A 14,065-nucleotide genomic window follows, 5' to 3' on the forward strand; every position below is an offset into this window, starting at 1 on the left:
AGGAACCAGGTACATAAGTTAGCAAGTCTGTGATGTGTGAGTTACCGCTATTCACAGAAAACACACCCCGGGGGGGAGGGGGGGAGTTATATTTCATCAACTCTTTCTCCATTCTTTCCAAAGTTAATATGGCGTTCGTATGTACATGAGTTATCGAGAGTATGTTTAGAGCAAAAAAAAAATCTGGGGTCACAATTACCATGTTGTTCAATAAATTACCGGATGTATGCTTTTCAACAACTTTTTTCACGGGTCAAGAAAGTTATCACGTCTAGGCTCGGTAACTTATCAGGTCTGCTATATGTATATACCAAGTTATTTACACATGAGTTACCGAAGGTGTTTTTCCAACAAAAAAATAGTAGGCTCAAAAAGTTACCATGTTTCAGCTAATTAAGTTACCAGCTAAGCGCTGCGTATATTACCATGCTCGGGATAGATGGCAAGAACCACTAAATTTGGAGCAAATCTCGCCCAACCAGCAAATTATGATTTCATTTTGTCGAACTAGTTCACTCAACTAGAAACATGTAAAACCAAGACAAACAACATTAGTTAGCGGGCTGGTCTGTGCGTGCTGAAACTTTCAAGGGGTTGTGGGCTCGAGTCCTAGTACTCGCAAATTATTTATTTTTCATTTTTTCCATCGAAACCAGCATCCACCAGAAATGGGATAAGTGGGAGGTGGAGATCACGGGCGGGATAAGCGGGATGTGGGAGATCACGTGATTAGCGAGAAACGGTGGACGCAAGAAAGAACAGATCGGAAGGCACGGTCAATCGTAGGATTCAGATCCAATGGCGCGCGATTCGTGCGGATCTGTTTCAAACTGACAGTCGGCAGGAATTTAGCATTCTTGTTTAATAAAAGCCGGGCTGACATAGCCTATTTCTCCTTGTGTTCCCGGTGTTGTTGAACTGCCCTGCATATCCCCACCTATATTTATTTGTTTGAAATGCACCTGTCTTTGCACTAGCTACTCATTCAAATTAATTTATTGTTACTAATTTATTATTTTCCCTGCCCAGGCATCTTCTAGCAAAACCAAGCTAATTTTTTTAAATAATACATTTTTTATTAATTTACATAAATATTACGCCCAAAAAATAATTTTTAAAAATAAATACACCGTCGGCCCGCAGCAGGCCGAGTGGACCTAGTCGGCGATCCTATCGGCTTGCAGCTGGCCGATTGGCCTATCGGCCACCAGTTCAGGTCCAGTCGGTCAGTAGTGGGTCGACAGGGCTAATTGGCCTGCCGTGGGCCAACAGGGACTAATTGGCCTGCTGTGGGCCGACATGGACTAATTGGCCTGTTGTGGGCCGACAGATGCATGCCACCACTTTTGTCCCGAACGATCCCTGGATTTTTTTTATAAACTATGACGTATTTCGCGCAACCCTTTCCCGTAATATTTTCCCGCCATATGTTCGTGCCAACTCTTTCCCGCCATATGTTCGCGTCAACTCTTTCCCGCCACCCGTTTCCCGCCATATGTTCGCGCCAACTCTTTCCCGCCACCCGTTTCCCGCCATACCGCAGTCGTTCTTTCCCGCCATTTTCTCATCCCTACCTATAAAACCCCCTTCAGACAGAGGAGGATAAGCATTCCAGTGCAGTGTAGTTGAGATGTCCCATTATCCTTTCGATCGTAGTTTTCACCCTGAGATGAGCAGGACTCTTCTGAGGCTAGCTACCGATTTCAGGATGGACAATAGGATAGTTCCATAGGACGAACTCACCGGTAGTGACACCATAATGAATGAGTTGGCTCACGAATTACGTATGTCTGGGTGGCTTGAAAGGATCTATGAGGAGGTACGTATAGAACTTCTTAGGTTGCATGCAAGGTGGAAGAAGATAGTGGAGCCGGAGAGTGAAACTTTCAGAAGGACTGCAGAAAAGCATCCATTTTTATGGACTGAGGAGAGCGAGGACGAAGATGATATCTTCATGCCGCCGCTTCCGGATTCTGCATCGTCAAAGAGCAAGAGTTTTGCATCGTCCAAGGCAAGAGTACTGCATCCTCGAAGGGCAAGAGTTCTGCATCGTCCAAGGGTAAGAGTTCTGCATTCTTGAAGGGCAAGAGTTCTGCATCGACGGAGGATGACGATGATGACTTCATGTAGTTTTTATGATGTATGTTGTAAGTTTAGTCGTACGTACCGTTAATTTAGATGTAGTTCTATCTAGTTGTTTATACTGTCTTGTTGTACGAGCATTATGTTCTATCTAAATATGATGTTATAGTTCGGATAACAGAGTACTAAAATAGAGTAGGCATATGTCTCATACATAAGTACATAATCATTTGTCTCATACATAGAATAGACATAAGTCTCATACATAAGTAGATGGTCATGTCTCTACTGATAGATGGAAGCGTCAGTGACGACGTCTGGCCTGGCGGGGAGGCGGATCTGAAAGCGGCGACCATCCCAACCTGTTAGGTGGCCTAATGTTACGAGGAGGAATTTCAGACTCTCCCTGGTCATGCTGTGTATCCTGTGTGGGGCCTGGTGGAGAAGTCGAATACATGTTCATCCACTGGGTGTTTTGCGACATCTGAGCATGTATGTTCTCCTCGGGATGTTGATCACTCCCCCACGTATCATGTGATGCTGACATAGACGCATGATATCCGTAGGCTCCTACACGATGAAACATTTAGTCATGAAGAATGAGGTCGCCTCAATTAATATTGAAAACAATAAAAATGAAGACACTTACCTGCTGGTTGTGACGGCTGCTCTGGCTCAAACACGAAGCTCGACGAAGGACCGTGCTGCTGTGGCTGTGGAGAAAACACGAAGCTCGACGTGGGGCCATAGTGTTGGGGTTGCTGCCACGTTGAACTGCCAGGTTGGTCAGGACGGGGTGGCCTGGTTGTCGGCTGATGTGCTAGACGTGGACGCGGTTGATGTCGGTGCATGGAGTGACGCGGTTGCTGCTGCTGGTGCTGAACAACGTCGGTTCTCCGGGTGCACGTGATAGCCTCGTACACAGTCCGTATCTTGTTCTGAATTCGTTCCAAGAAGGGTTGTAGCACTGGACGGTGTTGAAGAAGAGGTCCAGACGACAGTGATCGTCCAAAGGTGGTCACGTCCTCGTAGAGTTCGTGTGTCAAAGTAGCCTGCAAATTTCCATGACGATTAATAATGTATGTCTCTTGCACGTCAAAGTATGTGACAACATTACTTAAAGAAAATATATCTTACCACGTACTGCCTAGAGCCCGAAGTGTCATAGCTCGGGTACATATCCGACGGAGTAGGATCCGGTATCTCCTCTGGGTGGGAGTGCTCAACGATGTGTAACCGTGTTCCGGTCATGTAGCACCGCAAATAGAGATTGAATTCATTGAGCTCAAAATTGTGATTGTCGTGCCATAGATGTGTGTTTGTTGTCTCCCATTCTATAACATACGGCTCTAGTCTAACTAGCCAGTCAACAGTTGTCCTGGTCATGCCCTTCCTTGTCGTCCTAAAATTGTGGTGTGTGTTCAACATTTACCTAAAGCTTCAAATGGAGTATTATGAAAGATAATGCAACATTGAAAAACTAGTTAATACCTGTGGATGTGTGCTGGCACCGGGTTCTCTATAGGGAGAGGCAGCTCCAACTGTAGAAGACCAAATTGCCTCATAACCCTCTGTTGTGCCATCTCCTCGACGAAGACATCGAAGATGATCTTTGATTTTGTCATCCAGTAATCTCGGTCCCTTGTGCATAGCATAGACAGACCACCAGGGTATCTCGCTTGTATGGCTGCTTCCGTGTAGGGCTACCAGAAGACCCCGGTGTACGCATCAAACTGCTCGTTCAATGTTATGTATGCCTTCCTGGTCTGATCACTAGCAAAGCGTCTCTGCAGAAAACAAAAGTTAGTAGCCGCTAGCATCGAACTATCTCTTGTGCAGAAAAAAGTTGCATTAAACTATAACACGGTGCATACCTCGCGACGTGTCCAACACAGACCGAAAGTAGGCGTGTCGATGCCGTCAGCATCAAACATGGCGTCTATAGGCTCACGAACACGTACATTTGGTCGCCCTATAGAGAACCTCTCCCACGAACATAGTTGTAGGAATAGAGGGCATCCAAAAAGGGCTGGCTTTCTCGATGTAAGCTGGCAACCGTTGCACATACCTCGGTATGTAGCTGCTAAGACCGCCAAACCCCAACTTCTCTGTCTGATCTGATCCGCCGTTTGAGCGCTCGCTATCTCAAGTGCCATAGGGATGTAGAGCGCGCTAATAGTGGTGACATGGTTCTCTGTGAACATCACCTTGCCGAAAAGCCACATCAAGTAGGCCTCCAGGCTCCGAGTAATCTGTTCCGCAGTCAACGGCGCCCGGAAGTTTTGGATCTGCATTAAGCAAAGAGAAAGTTTTAGTTAGCCGCAGTTATTTTTTGTAAAACCATATGCACGATAACTTGAAGATAAGAGGTTGGGGAAATTACCCGGAAATTGAGCAACTACTCATACTTAGGTTCGTGATGCTCCCATACCGGATCCGGAGCATCCGGAAAAACACCATGAAAATGTTGTGTAAGGGCTCGCTCCCAACTAGCCGGTGCGTCCAACGGTCCTATAACATGACCTGCCAACGGTAGTCCGAGCAAAAGTGACACATCCTCCAGAGTAGGAGCCATCTCTCCCCATTGGAAGTGAAACATGTGGGTCTCTGACCTCCAACGGTCCACTAAGCAGCTCAGCAAGGACCCGTCGATGGAGATGTGTTTCTCACCCGGGATAGACTCAACCAGACGTGCGAAAGGTAAAAGGCCAGTCCATTTCAACCTTCATCAGAGAACATTTCAGTTAGTGTCTCCCATTAATATGCATGTTAGTGTGCAAATTAATAAAATATGTACCGCTGAAGCCATCCTGGGTGTATCATCCAGTTTTCCTTAGGAGTGCGAGTGACCAGAGGCTCAAGCTTGCGCTTATACCATATCACACCACGATGACCCCTATCAATGTCCCCATTCAGCAACCACATTCCCGACATTCCTGCACATAAAAAAATCAGAATATAGTGTCACACTTAATAAAAATTCAGAACATAGCGCCACACTAAATACAAATTCAGAACATAGTGTCACACTTAATAAAAATTCAGAACATGGTGCCACACTTAATACAAATTCAAAACATAATGTCACACTTAATACAAATTCAGAACATAGTGCCACACTTAATACAAATTCAGAACATAATGCCACACCTAACACAAATTCAGAACATAGTGCCACACTTAATACAAATTCAGAACATAGTGCCACACTTAATACAAATTCAGAACATAGTGCCACACTTAATACAAATTCAGAATATAGTGCCACACTTAATACAAATTCAGAACATACTACTGCTAGCTTAGCTTCTTCCTCTCGCCCTTACTCCTCTACTACCTCTACCTCCTCTTCTTCCCCGGTTGCCTCGTCCACGCCCAGTGACGAAAGTGGGACAATTAGTGTCCCTATGGCCAAATTCATTGCATAGAATGCATTGCCTAGTCGGACCTCCTGCTTCAGATTCATCCATATCATTTCGGATGCGCTGACACTGCCATCTACCTCTACTTGTACGCATATGCTCTGGGTTTGGAATGTAATGCCTTTCAGCGGGGTTGACGCTGTTGAAATTACCCATTGATCGAAAACCCATCAGCTCACCTATCCAGGTATTGAGGACAGACTCTTTCAGAAAAAATGGAGACACAAACGATATTGCGTCCATTTCAAGCTGCCCACAAGCAGCAAGTACATATGAGCAAGGTAGGTGAAGCAATTTCGGTTTGTTGCATGTGCACTCACACGTTGGCCAGGCTTCATTACCAATTTTCACCTCATGCGTCCTCAACTCATTTGCACATCCGAATTTGTTGTTGGCTAAGCGGACCTCAAACCTTCTTTCTTGATTACCGATGGCGACTACAGTGTGTGATCTAGCTTTTTGCATCTTGTTGTCCATGTACTTCGTGACTCTTTCACAGTACCGTGTATTCGGGTTGTTGAAGATATGCTGCTCTGCTTTTTGACGTCTATCTCTAAAATACTTGACGGTGCCATAGAAAATACCCTCAACGATGGCTGTAAGTGGCAATGCCCGGTTTCCTCTGAGGACAAAGTTGTATGTTTCTGCGAGGTTCGTTGTTATGACACCGTACCTTGCTCCATGTGTGTCATGTAGCAAAGACCACCTCTCTAGAGGCTCATGCTCTATCCACTGCTCGAAGGTTTTAATCGACCTCCCAAGCCTTCTCCTAGTACCAGGTGGGTCAAAGCCTGGCAGGTCACATAGCCCAACAGGCTCCTCCTCCACGGCCGTTGTTCCTGTTGCTAACTGTGCAGCTACTGCTTCAACATGTGCCCTCACCGCTGCATCTCTTGCAGCTTTCCTGTCCCTCACGTGTCTTTGCGTGCACACATTAAGTCTGTCGCGTATCAAATTATAGTTCCATAATTGGTTCTGCTTGCAGAGTTTTTTGAACAGATTCATCAGGTTCTTATTTCTAAACTGCGAGAAGAAATTAGGCCCCAGATGGCGCATGCACCAACGGCTCTGCAAGTCCTGCCATGGAACTTGTTCCTCAGGGCCTGGGTTTGTCAGTGTCCTTGTCGCACTGAGTATACCTGCATGCCTGTCATGAAGGATGCACACATTGGGCTTCTCCTTCACAACTGATATTTTCAACTGCCTGAAGAACCATGTCCAACTTTCAATGTTCTCACTCTCCACAAAAGCAAATGCGAGTGGGACGACTTGATTTTGGTTGTCTTGACCTATGGCTGTCAGGATCTGACCCTTGTACTTGCCTGTGAGAAAAGTACCGTCAACACATATCACCGGTCGGCAATGCCTGAAAGCTTCGATGCATACACCGAAAGAGAAGAAGAGACGATGCAGCACCCTCACAGTTGGGAACTCTGGTATGAACATGTCTTGGATATCGATATGGGTGCCTGGATTCCGCTGCTGCAGGGTGTGGAGGAGCTGGACAACAGAGTCATATGCATCAAAATAAGAACCAAATCTCCTCTCAAACGCCGCATGCTTAGCCCTCCAAGCCTTGCCATAAGAAATTCTTACTTGAACCTGGCGAATACTTTTGTCTGGACCGCCTTCACTTCCATAGCTTTGCCCTGCACTATCTCATCATAAAACAACCAAGCAATAAGCGTCGATGAAAGGTTGGCATGATCCTGAGGGATGCAGGGAATAAGACAACCGTGATTAACTAAGTCACTTATCACCCAACTTGTGCCATACTTAGGGAGAAAGCCGTGCATCCTGGCGGGACAATCTGCGTTCTTGCATACCATTGTCAGGAATTTCTGACTGGACAGCTGAGCTATGAAAACTCTTTGCGTGGACATTGCCTAGTTAATTATTGCATCTTTCAGGGCTTGCTTGTTCGGATATATACATAGCACCCGTCGCAATATTGTTCTGGTGATATTGCCAGGCTGAATCATGTCCATCATTTACGGTCATTGCAGATGAGAAGTCATGATTCCACAATGCAGGATTCGGGACCTCCTCTGCATTTTCTTCTTCATCCGACTCGTCAGAATCATCGGCATGACCCCTTTCAACATCGGTGTCTTCTTCCATCTGGTCCTGCATGTGCCCATCTACCTCGTCAGCGTCCACCTCGCCATTGTAATCACCATCGGCATTTCCTCCTTCTACCTGACTACTCTGCCCTGGTTCATAACCATAAGCATTTCCTCCTACCTGACTGCTCTGTCCTTGTTCGTAACCATCATCTCCAGCATTTGACATAGATAACTGCCTCCCTACACTGCTATGATCCAGCATTTGACGTAGAAGGAAACTATTCATATTAATGCATCTTAGCGTATACAGAATAAGAGTTAATTTATACCTAAATTTCCGTAATTCACTCCCATTTCCCAGAGTAATATATAAGAAATTGAATGATTCCACTAATTTTTGCATGCATGCCTCCACTTCCACAATAATATCTAGCTTTCAAAAAATTAATACCAGCATAGCATTTCATTTATTCATTTATACCCCAACCATTGCTGGAGTATACTCAGTGGTTAGATTTCACTACATTCATGATTTCCATCCTTGATAACCAACATAGTAACAGAAAGTCAATCATACTGTTTACCTTAATAACATTGAGAAAGTCTTTCCAAAGCGCATTTTGGATACTGGAATGGAAGTAATATGTTTCACCATGTAAAAGCTCTACAGCTGGTTATCTGCACATGTTTGCATAACAACTTAATTAGTTACTTTATTGCAGGATCTACATGACAAAGAAGAGCTAAGGAGTAGCCGTAAGAACTTACAGTTTGGTCAGAATTAGTCGTGGGTCAATCAAGTTCCTTAACAGTATAATAGTTTCTCCACATGACAAAATCTGATCAAACCTAGACTACTGCATAACAGATCAGAATGGCCCTTTTCCTGTCCATGAATTTCTTTTTAAGACATAGGCAATTCATCTCTTTCTTGAGCCATCGAATGGACTGAATGTATCACAGCAGGTCAAAACTATGTACAGCACAATTGCACGAAGCTGAGCTTTAAATATATGAAATGCTGTCTGTTGCCAAGTTTTTGTTTTCTATCTACAGCCATGGCTATTATGAGGTGCATGAACAAGGACGAAAGCATTGCCACCACACTCATGTCAAGTTAGAGGAACATAACCTTCCAATTTTAAATGGAAATAAATGTTATTCAATGCTGCATAAATATCTTCTGACTGAACATGTGAAACATCTGCCACCAAAAACTCATGAAATTTTCCATCCACTTCAATAGAACTATATCCAGGATTCTTCTTTACCCCTCTATCTCTCATCAACATCCTCAGCATCTTCACCTGATCCCATTTACTTTTATTTGCATATATTTGGCACATAAGTACATAGATTCCACTGTCCAATGGATCGAGTTTTACTAGCTTATCTGCAGCACATTCACCAATCTCTACATTGCCCTGCACTCTGCATGCATTCAAAAGAGCACCCCAACCGGCCTCACCAGCTTCCATTGGCATACCATTTGCAACTTCAAGTGCCTCTTCAAGAAGTCCACTTTTCCCCAAAAGATCGATCATGCATGCATAGTGTTCTGCTTTGGGTTCAATCTGATAGCCCATTTTCATTTCTTTAAAATACCGACGCCCTTCTGAAACCAACCCACTATGACTGCATGCAGAAAGTAGCCCAAGGAATGTGATCTCATCAGGCAGAATACCTGTTCCTTTCAACTGCTCAAAGAGATGAAGGACTTCTTCAGACTGACCGTGCACAGCATGGGCCATGACCATCGAATTCCAACTCACTACATTTCTCTCTCCCATCTCAGCAAATAACCTTGATGCTGCATCCAAATCTCCACATTTTGCATACATATCAATGAATGCATTGCATAAATTTACGGTAAGTACAGCCTTGCCACTGACAATGTAGTTATCATATATCCACCTACCAAGATCCAGGCAACCCAACTGAGCACACGCCGGAAGCACACTCACAAGGGTAGCGTTAATCGGCTCAACATTTTCTTCAATCATCTTTTTAAACAACCTCACTGCTTCCTCAGGCTGATTTGCCTGCGAGTAAGCAGCGATGATGCAACTCCAAGAAACTGCGTTCCTCCTAGGCATATCCTCAAACAGCTGAGCTGCACTCTCCAGGTGACCACACTTTGCATAAACGTTAACCATGGTCGTCCAGGAGTACACATCCTTGGCCGCCATGCCGTTGAAAACCTCCCTGGCAGAGGGCACGCACCCGAATTTCCCAAACATGTCGATCAGCGCATTCGCCAAGCTAACACTTCCACCCACACCACCCTCTGCAACATAACTATGCACCCTCCTTCCCAGCGCTAGCAGTCCCATCTGCCCAATCGCCGACAGCGCCGCAACCAGCGTCACCTCATTCGGCTGCTGGCCCCCGGCCACCACCATCCTGCAAAACACGTGCCAGGCATCGTCAGCCATCCCTCTCCGCGCGTACCCGTCCACCATGGTCGTCCAGGAGACGACGTCCCTCTCGGACATTTCGTCGAACACCCTCCGCGCACGCGCCAACGACCCGTGGTCCGCGTAGAGGTGCACCAGCGCGTTCCCGACGAGCACGCTCCGTCCGACGAACCCCCACTTGAGGGCGACGCAGTGGACGCCCTCCCCGCCCGCGGACGACGGCCCGTGCTCGGCGGCCGCGGCGGCCTTGAGCGCGAAGACGAGCGTGCGCGCGTCGGCGGGGAGGGCTTGGCGGACCACGCGGCGGAAGAGCGCGAGGGCGCGGCGCGGGAGGCGGGCGCGGAGGAAGGCGCGCATCATGGTGGCGAGCATGTAGGCGTTAGGGCCGGGGGCGGGGGCGCGGGCGAGGATGGCGGCGGCGTGGCCGACGCGGGGCGGCGTGGAGAGGGCGCAGAAGGCGAGGAGGCGGGACGCCGGGAAGCGGCCCGCGGCGAGGCCGGAGACGGTGAGCAGCGCGTGCAGCTGGAGGAAGCGCGGGAAGGAGGCGCAGGACTCGAGAAGGGCGAGCAGCGGGTGGGTCACCACCAGGTTGCGGTTCGTGTTCCACGCCGGCCGGGGCGGCGGCGCCGCCCCTGTGCCCGGGGAAGGCGGAGGAGGCCGCGCGGGCGGAGCGTGGTGGGGCATCACGGCCTCGCGGGAGCCCGAAGTTTTTTGTGGGTTTCGCCGGCGGTGGGGAAGAGGCCGTCGCCGGAGCTACCTCGGCGGGTGGGTGGGCGAGGTTGAGTAGGGGAGGGGAGGAGACGCCATTTTGGGGAGCGGTACAACGGCGGGAATCGCCGCGACCTCCTTGCGAGGGGAGACGGTTATGGGCTTCAATTCCAATTCTAGCTCAAGCTGGAAATGGAATTCCAATTTAGGTGGAAATGGGCTTCAGTTCAGCTGGAATTCCAATCTAGCTCAGCTCTCCTTTTTTTCAGCTGGAAATGGGCTTCAATTCCAATATAGCTCCAAACAGCAGCCTCCCCTTCTTGTATTGGTTACCAACTCTATTTTTGCGAAGAAGTGTGGTTAGATGGTTAGAGGGACAGTGGTATGCTCAGCCTACGAGGGTTCAAGTCTGGATTTTCGGCGATGTGCTTTCAGTGGGAGGAGATGTTTCTGTCGACGACATGGCGCCTACGATGACTTCATAAATTTCAATATGACATGCCGGCTCAGTCTCTCGGAGGTGCTCATAGGGATAGGGTGTGCGTGTGTGCGTTCATAGGGATAAGTGTATCTATGAGCGCTTGCGTCTGTACTGATGCTCAAAAAGAAGTGATTACCAACTTGCTGTTATGCCCAAAAGAAATCACTGCTTGTTGCTGCGGTAGCCCTTAAATAATCACATTATGCCCAAAAGAAATCACTACTTGTTGCTGCGGTAGCCCTTAAATAATCACAGTACATGCTGCTTTTTCTCAACAGCAACAAAAGAACAGATATTGTAGTAGTATTTGGTTTGTGTAACAGACTATACAACACACTGGCCTTGTCTCAGCCTTCCCTTCAAACAGGAGCGGAGCACGACGTCGCACCATTGTGCAAGCCCTGGATAGGCACCACCATCACCAAGCAGCAAAACATATGACACATACAGATTGCAAGCAATGCTGAAAGGAAGTTTTTGCTTGGAACCAGCTGCTCAGGAGTTTATCATTGCAAGTGTTTAGACACAGCACATGACCAAACAGATACAAACATAGGTCTCGAGCAAATGCTGAAAGATGCATGTGCTTGATAGAACCGTTTACCGAGGAATTAGCACCAGGACGGCCCTGGAATTTGGTGCCTGACAGTACAGCTTCAGGGCACTTCAGCACTGATAATGTATCATGGGAGCAAATCATCAACAAGAAACAAAATTCAGCGGATCACGGTTCTCATACCCTGAGTTACAAAAACACATGTATCATGGGAATTGCGGTGGCAAAACTTATTTATTGTGAATGCGACCTCCTCCCGAAGGCCACAATTAGCTTCTGCAGCTCTTCAGCACTGATAAACTGCTGAATGCTGGTCTACAAGCTGTGGAGAAGCATTTTAGAACACTGCTTCTCCAGCAAATCCATGGCACGTATCATTTTGCCCCCGGCTTTTGGTTATCAGTACCTGCGTCTTTTCCGGACACAGCGGCCGTCGCTGCGGCTGTCATGGCTGCAGCCGCCGCGCCAACCTTCACGCCGCCTGCAGCTTTCATCGCCCCGGCGATCTTTGCGAATGCAGCTACACCGCCTACTAGGGCAGCACGCAGGGCTACCATTGGCCTAATCTCCATGGTATGTTCCTGGAGCAGTTAATGCAGAAATGAGCGATTTCAGCACAGCTAAATGCAACCAAATTGCGCTTGTAAAAGGCATTCCAAGGAAGTTAGATGTGACTGTATTTTCATTCTGTTACACAGGTAAAAGAACAGAAATGATTGTACAGTCTACATGGTGTACACTTTCAGTTACAATGTCATTTCTCTGTATGTCATTTATGTGGTTTTAGCATAGAAAAGGTACGCATGGCCTCTTAAAACACCTACAGGTCCTTTGAATGGCTAAATGAACTCACAACATAACCAGACATGCAGAACTAACACAACCACTGCCTAGAAAGATTTATCTCACTTTTAGCCTAAAGATTATGTCTGAGCCTCATGTGGACTTGTGAAGTATATTCCGGTGGGATAAACAGTTATGTCAAACGCACCAAGCACCCACTTAGATTGATACAAATCTGCTACCAGACATCATGCAAATAAAACTTAACAAAAACACATGCTCGACAGGGTAGTGCCACAACTTCTGAATGCATCATTCTCACAGGTGCATCAAATCATTCGGATATATCAATCTCATTAGAACTGGCCCGTGTAAACTAGCCAGGGGTGGATCTGGATGCTATGCCGGCGGTGCACCGGCGCATCCAGAAATTGTGGGGGTCAGGTGGGTTTTGACTAATCGCTGGATGAGGACAAGCACATACCTCAAACCCCGAAGAGTGCGGCAGGGGCGGAGACGGCGGGAACGCGATGTGACGACGAGGGCAGCCGGGAGCGGCGATGGGCGCGAGTACGAGGGCGCGGGTGGGGTGAGGGGTGGGGGGCGGGCTGAAGGGTCGGCGGTGGGGGCGGGCTGAAGGGTCGGCGGTGGCTGGCGCTAAGGCACGGCGCGGCGGCGGCCGTAGGGGAGGCGACGGCGGATCAGAAGAGATCTTTGGGTCGGGAGGTCAGCAGGAGGAAGAGGAAAGAAGGGTGCGGGGAGGGAGAGGACGGGCTTGTGGTGTGTGTGGATTGAAGAGTTGATTTTCTTTTTCGGGATATTCAGAGGGGCTCTTGGGCATATGCTTCCGCGTGTAAAAACAAACCGGGTTTTTATGCAATTTTTTGTCGATGGCTTACCAAGCTGACCACTTGGTAACCGGGTTTTTATCCGTTTTGTCATTAATTGTCTGATGATTGCACTATTCTATTTTGTCACTGAAGATTCGACTACTTATAAATGATATTATTTCGTTAAGATTGCGCTAAAAATGTCACTCGGTATTACTATTGTTCGGTTAAAGGGCATTGAGCGAGGTGAAGTGACCAAGATACCCCTGGACCCCACTTGCAAATATTCTCTCCACAAGTCATTTTAACATGTGGATTCTAGTTTTCAACCTACAGAGAATAAAAACTAGAAGCAAAAATAGCTTTGCGCGGGTGATCAAAATCCCATGGGATGTTATTTTTCATCTAATTAGGAACCGTGGCTTATAGAAGAGCATTGACGAGTGGAGTACAAGGGTATTTTGTTCACTTCATCACGATCAATGGATTTTGATCGAGCGTTTATGGTGTTGATTGGCATTTTTAGCACACACATAAACAGAATAGATGTCATTGTTTACATATTTGGAGCTATTCCCACTCATAAGAAGTTGAATCTTCTAATGGCAAAATTGAGTAGGCGGTGTCTGGCACTAAGGCACGGTGGGGCGGCGGCTGTAGGGAAGGCGATGGCAGATCAGAGGAGATCTTTGGGTCAGTCGGGTCAGGAGGTCAGCAGGA

At 47.3% G+C, this 14,065-nt stretch overlaps 1 protein-coding gene and 1 long non-coding RNA gene across 2 annotated transcripts; both read right to left on the minus strand.

Moving 5' to 3' along the window:
• Positions 1-2,322: 2,322 nt before the first annotated feature.
• On the minus strand, positions 2,323-10,671 carry LOC119333103 (pentatricopeptide repeat-containing protein At2g22410, mitochondrial-like). Its single transcript, XM_037606122.1, has 9 exons — positions 8,339-10,671; positions 8,155-8,248; positions 4,880-5,018; positions 4,466-4,805; positions 3,957-4,370; positions 3,574-3,869; positions 3,220-3,484; positions 2,732-3,134; positions 2,323-2,652 (listed from the first exon to the last, which is right to left on the minus strand). The coding sequence occupies exon 1, from the start codon at positions 10,669-10,671 to the stop codon at positions 8,683-8,685; it is 1,989 nt and encodes a 662-aa protein (XP_037462019.1). The 3' UTR covers positions 2,323-2,652; positions 2,732-3,134; positions 3,220-3,484; positions 3,574-3,869; positions 3,957-4,370; positions 4,466-4,805; positions 4,880-5,018; positions 8,155-8,248; positions 8,339-8,682.
• A 1,007-nt stretch (positions 10,672-11,678) lies between these two features.
• Positions 11,679-13,304, minus strand: LOC119332168. Its single transcript, XR_005160838.1, has 2 exons — positions 13,000-13,304; positions 11,679-12,313 (listed from the first exon to the last, which is right to left on the minus strand). It is a non-coding gene; the product is annotated as an uncharacterized LOC119332168 (long non-coding RNA).
• Positions 13,305-14,065: the final 761 nt, after the last annotated feature.

This window comes from Triticum dicoccoides, chromosome 7A (assembly GCF_002162155.2).
Source record: "Triticum dicoccoides isolate Atlit2015 ecotype Zavitan chromosome 7A, WEW_v2.0, whole genome shotgun sequence".
NCBI lineage: Eukaryota > Viridiplantae > Streptophyta > Magnoliopsida > Poales > Poaceae > Triticum > Triticum dicoccoides.

Bases quoted from the DNA above. Each gene is read 5' to 3' on its own strand.
- LOC119333103 (XM_037606122.1), bottom strand. From the start codon at position 10,671: ATGCCCCACCACGCTCCGCCCGCGCGGCCTCCTCCGCCTTCCCCGGGC.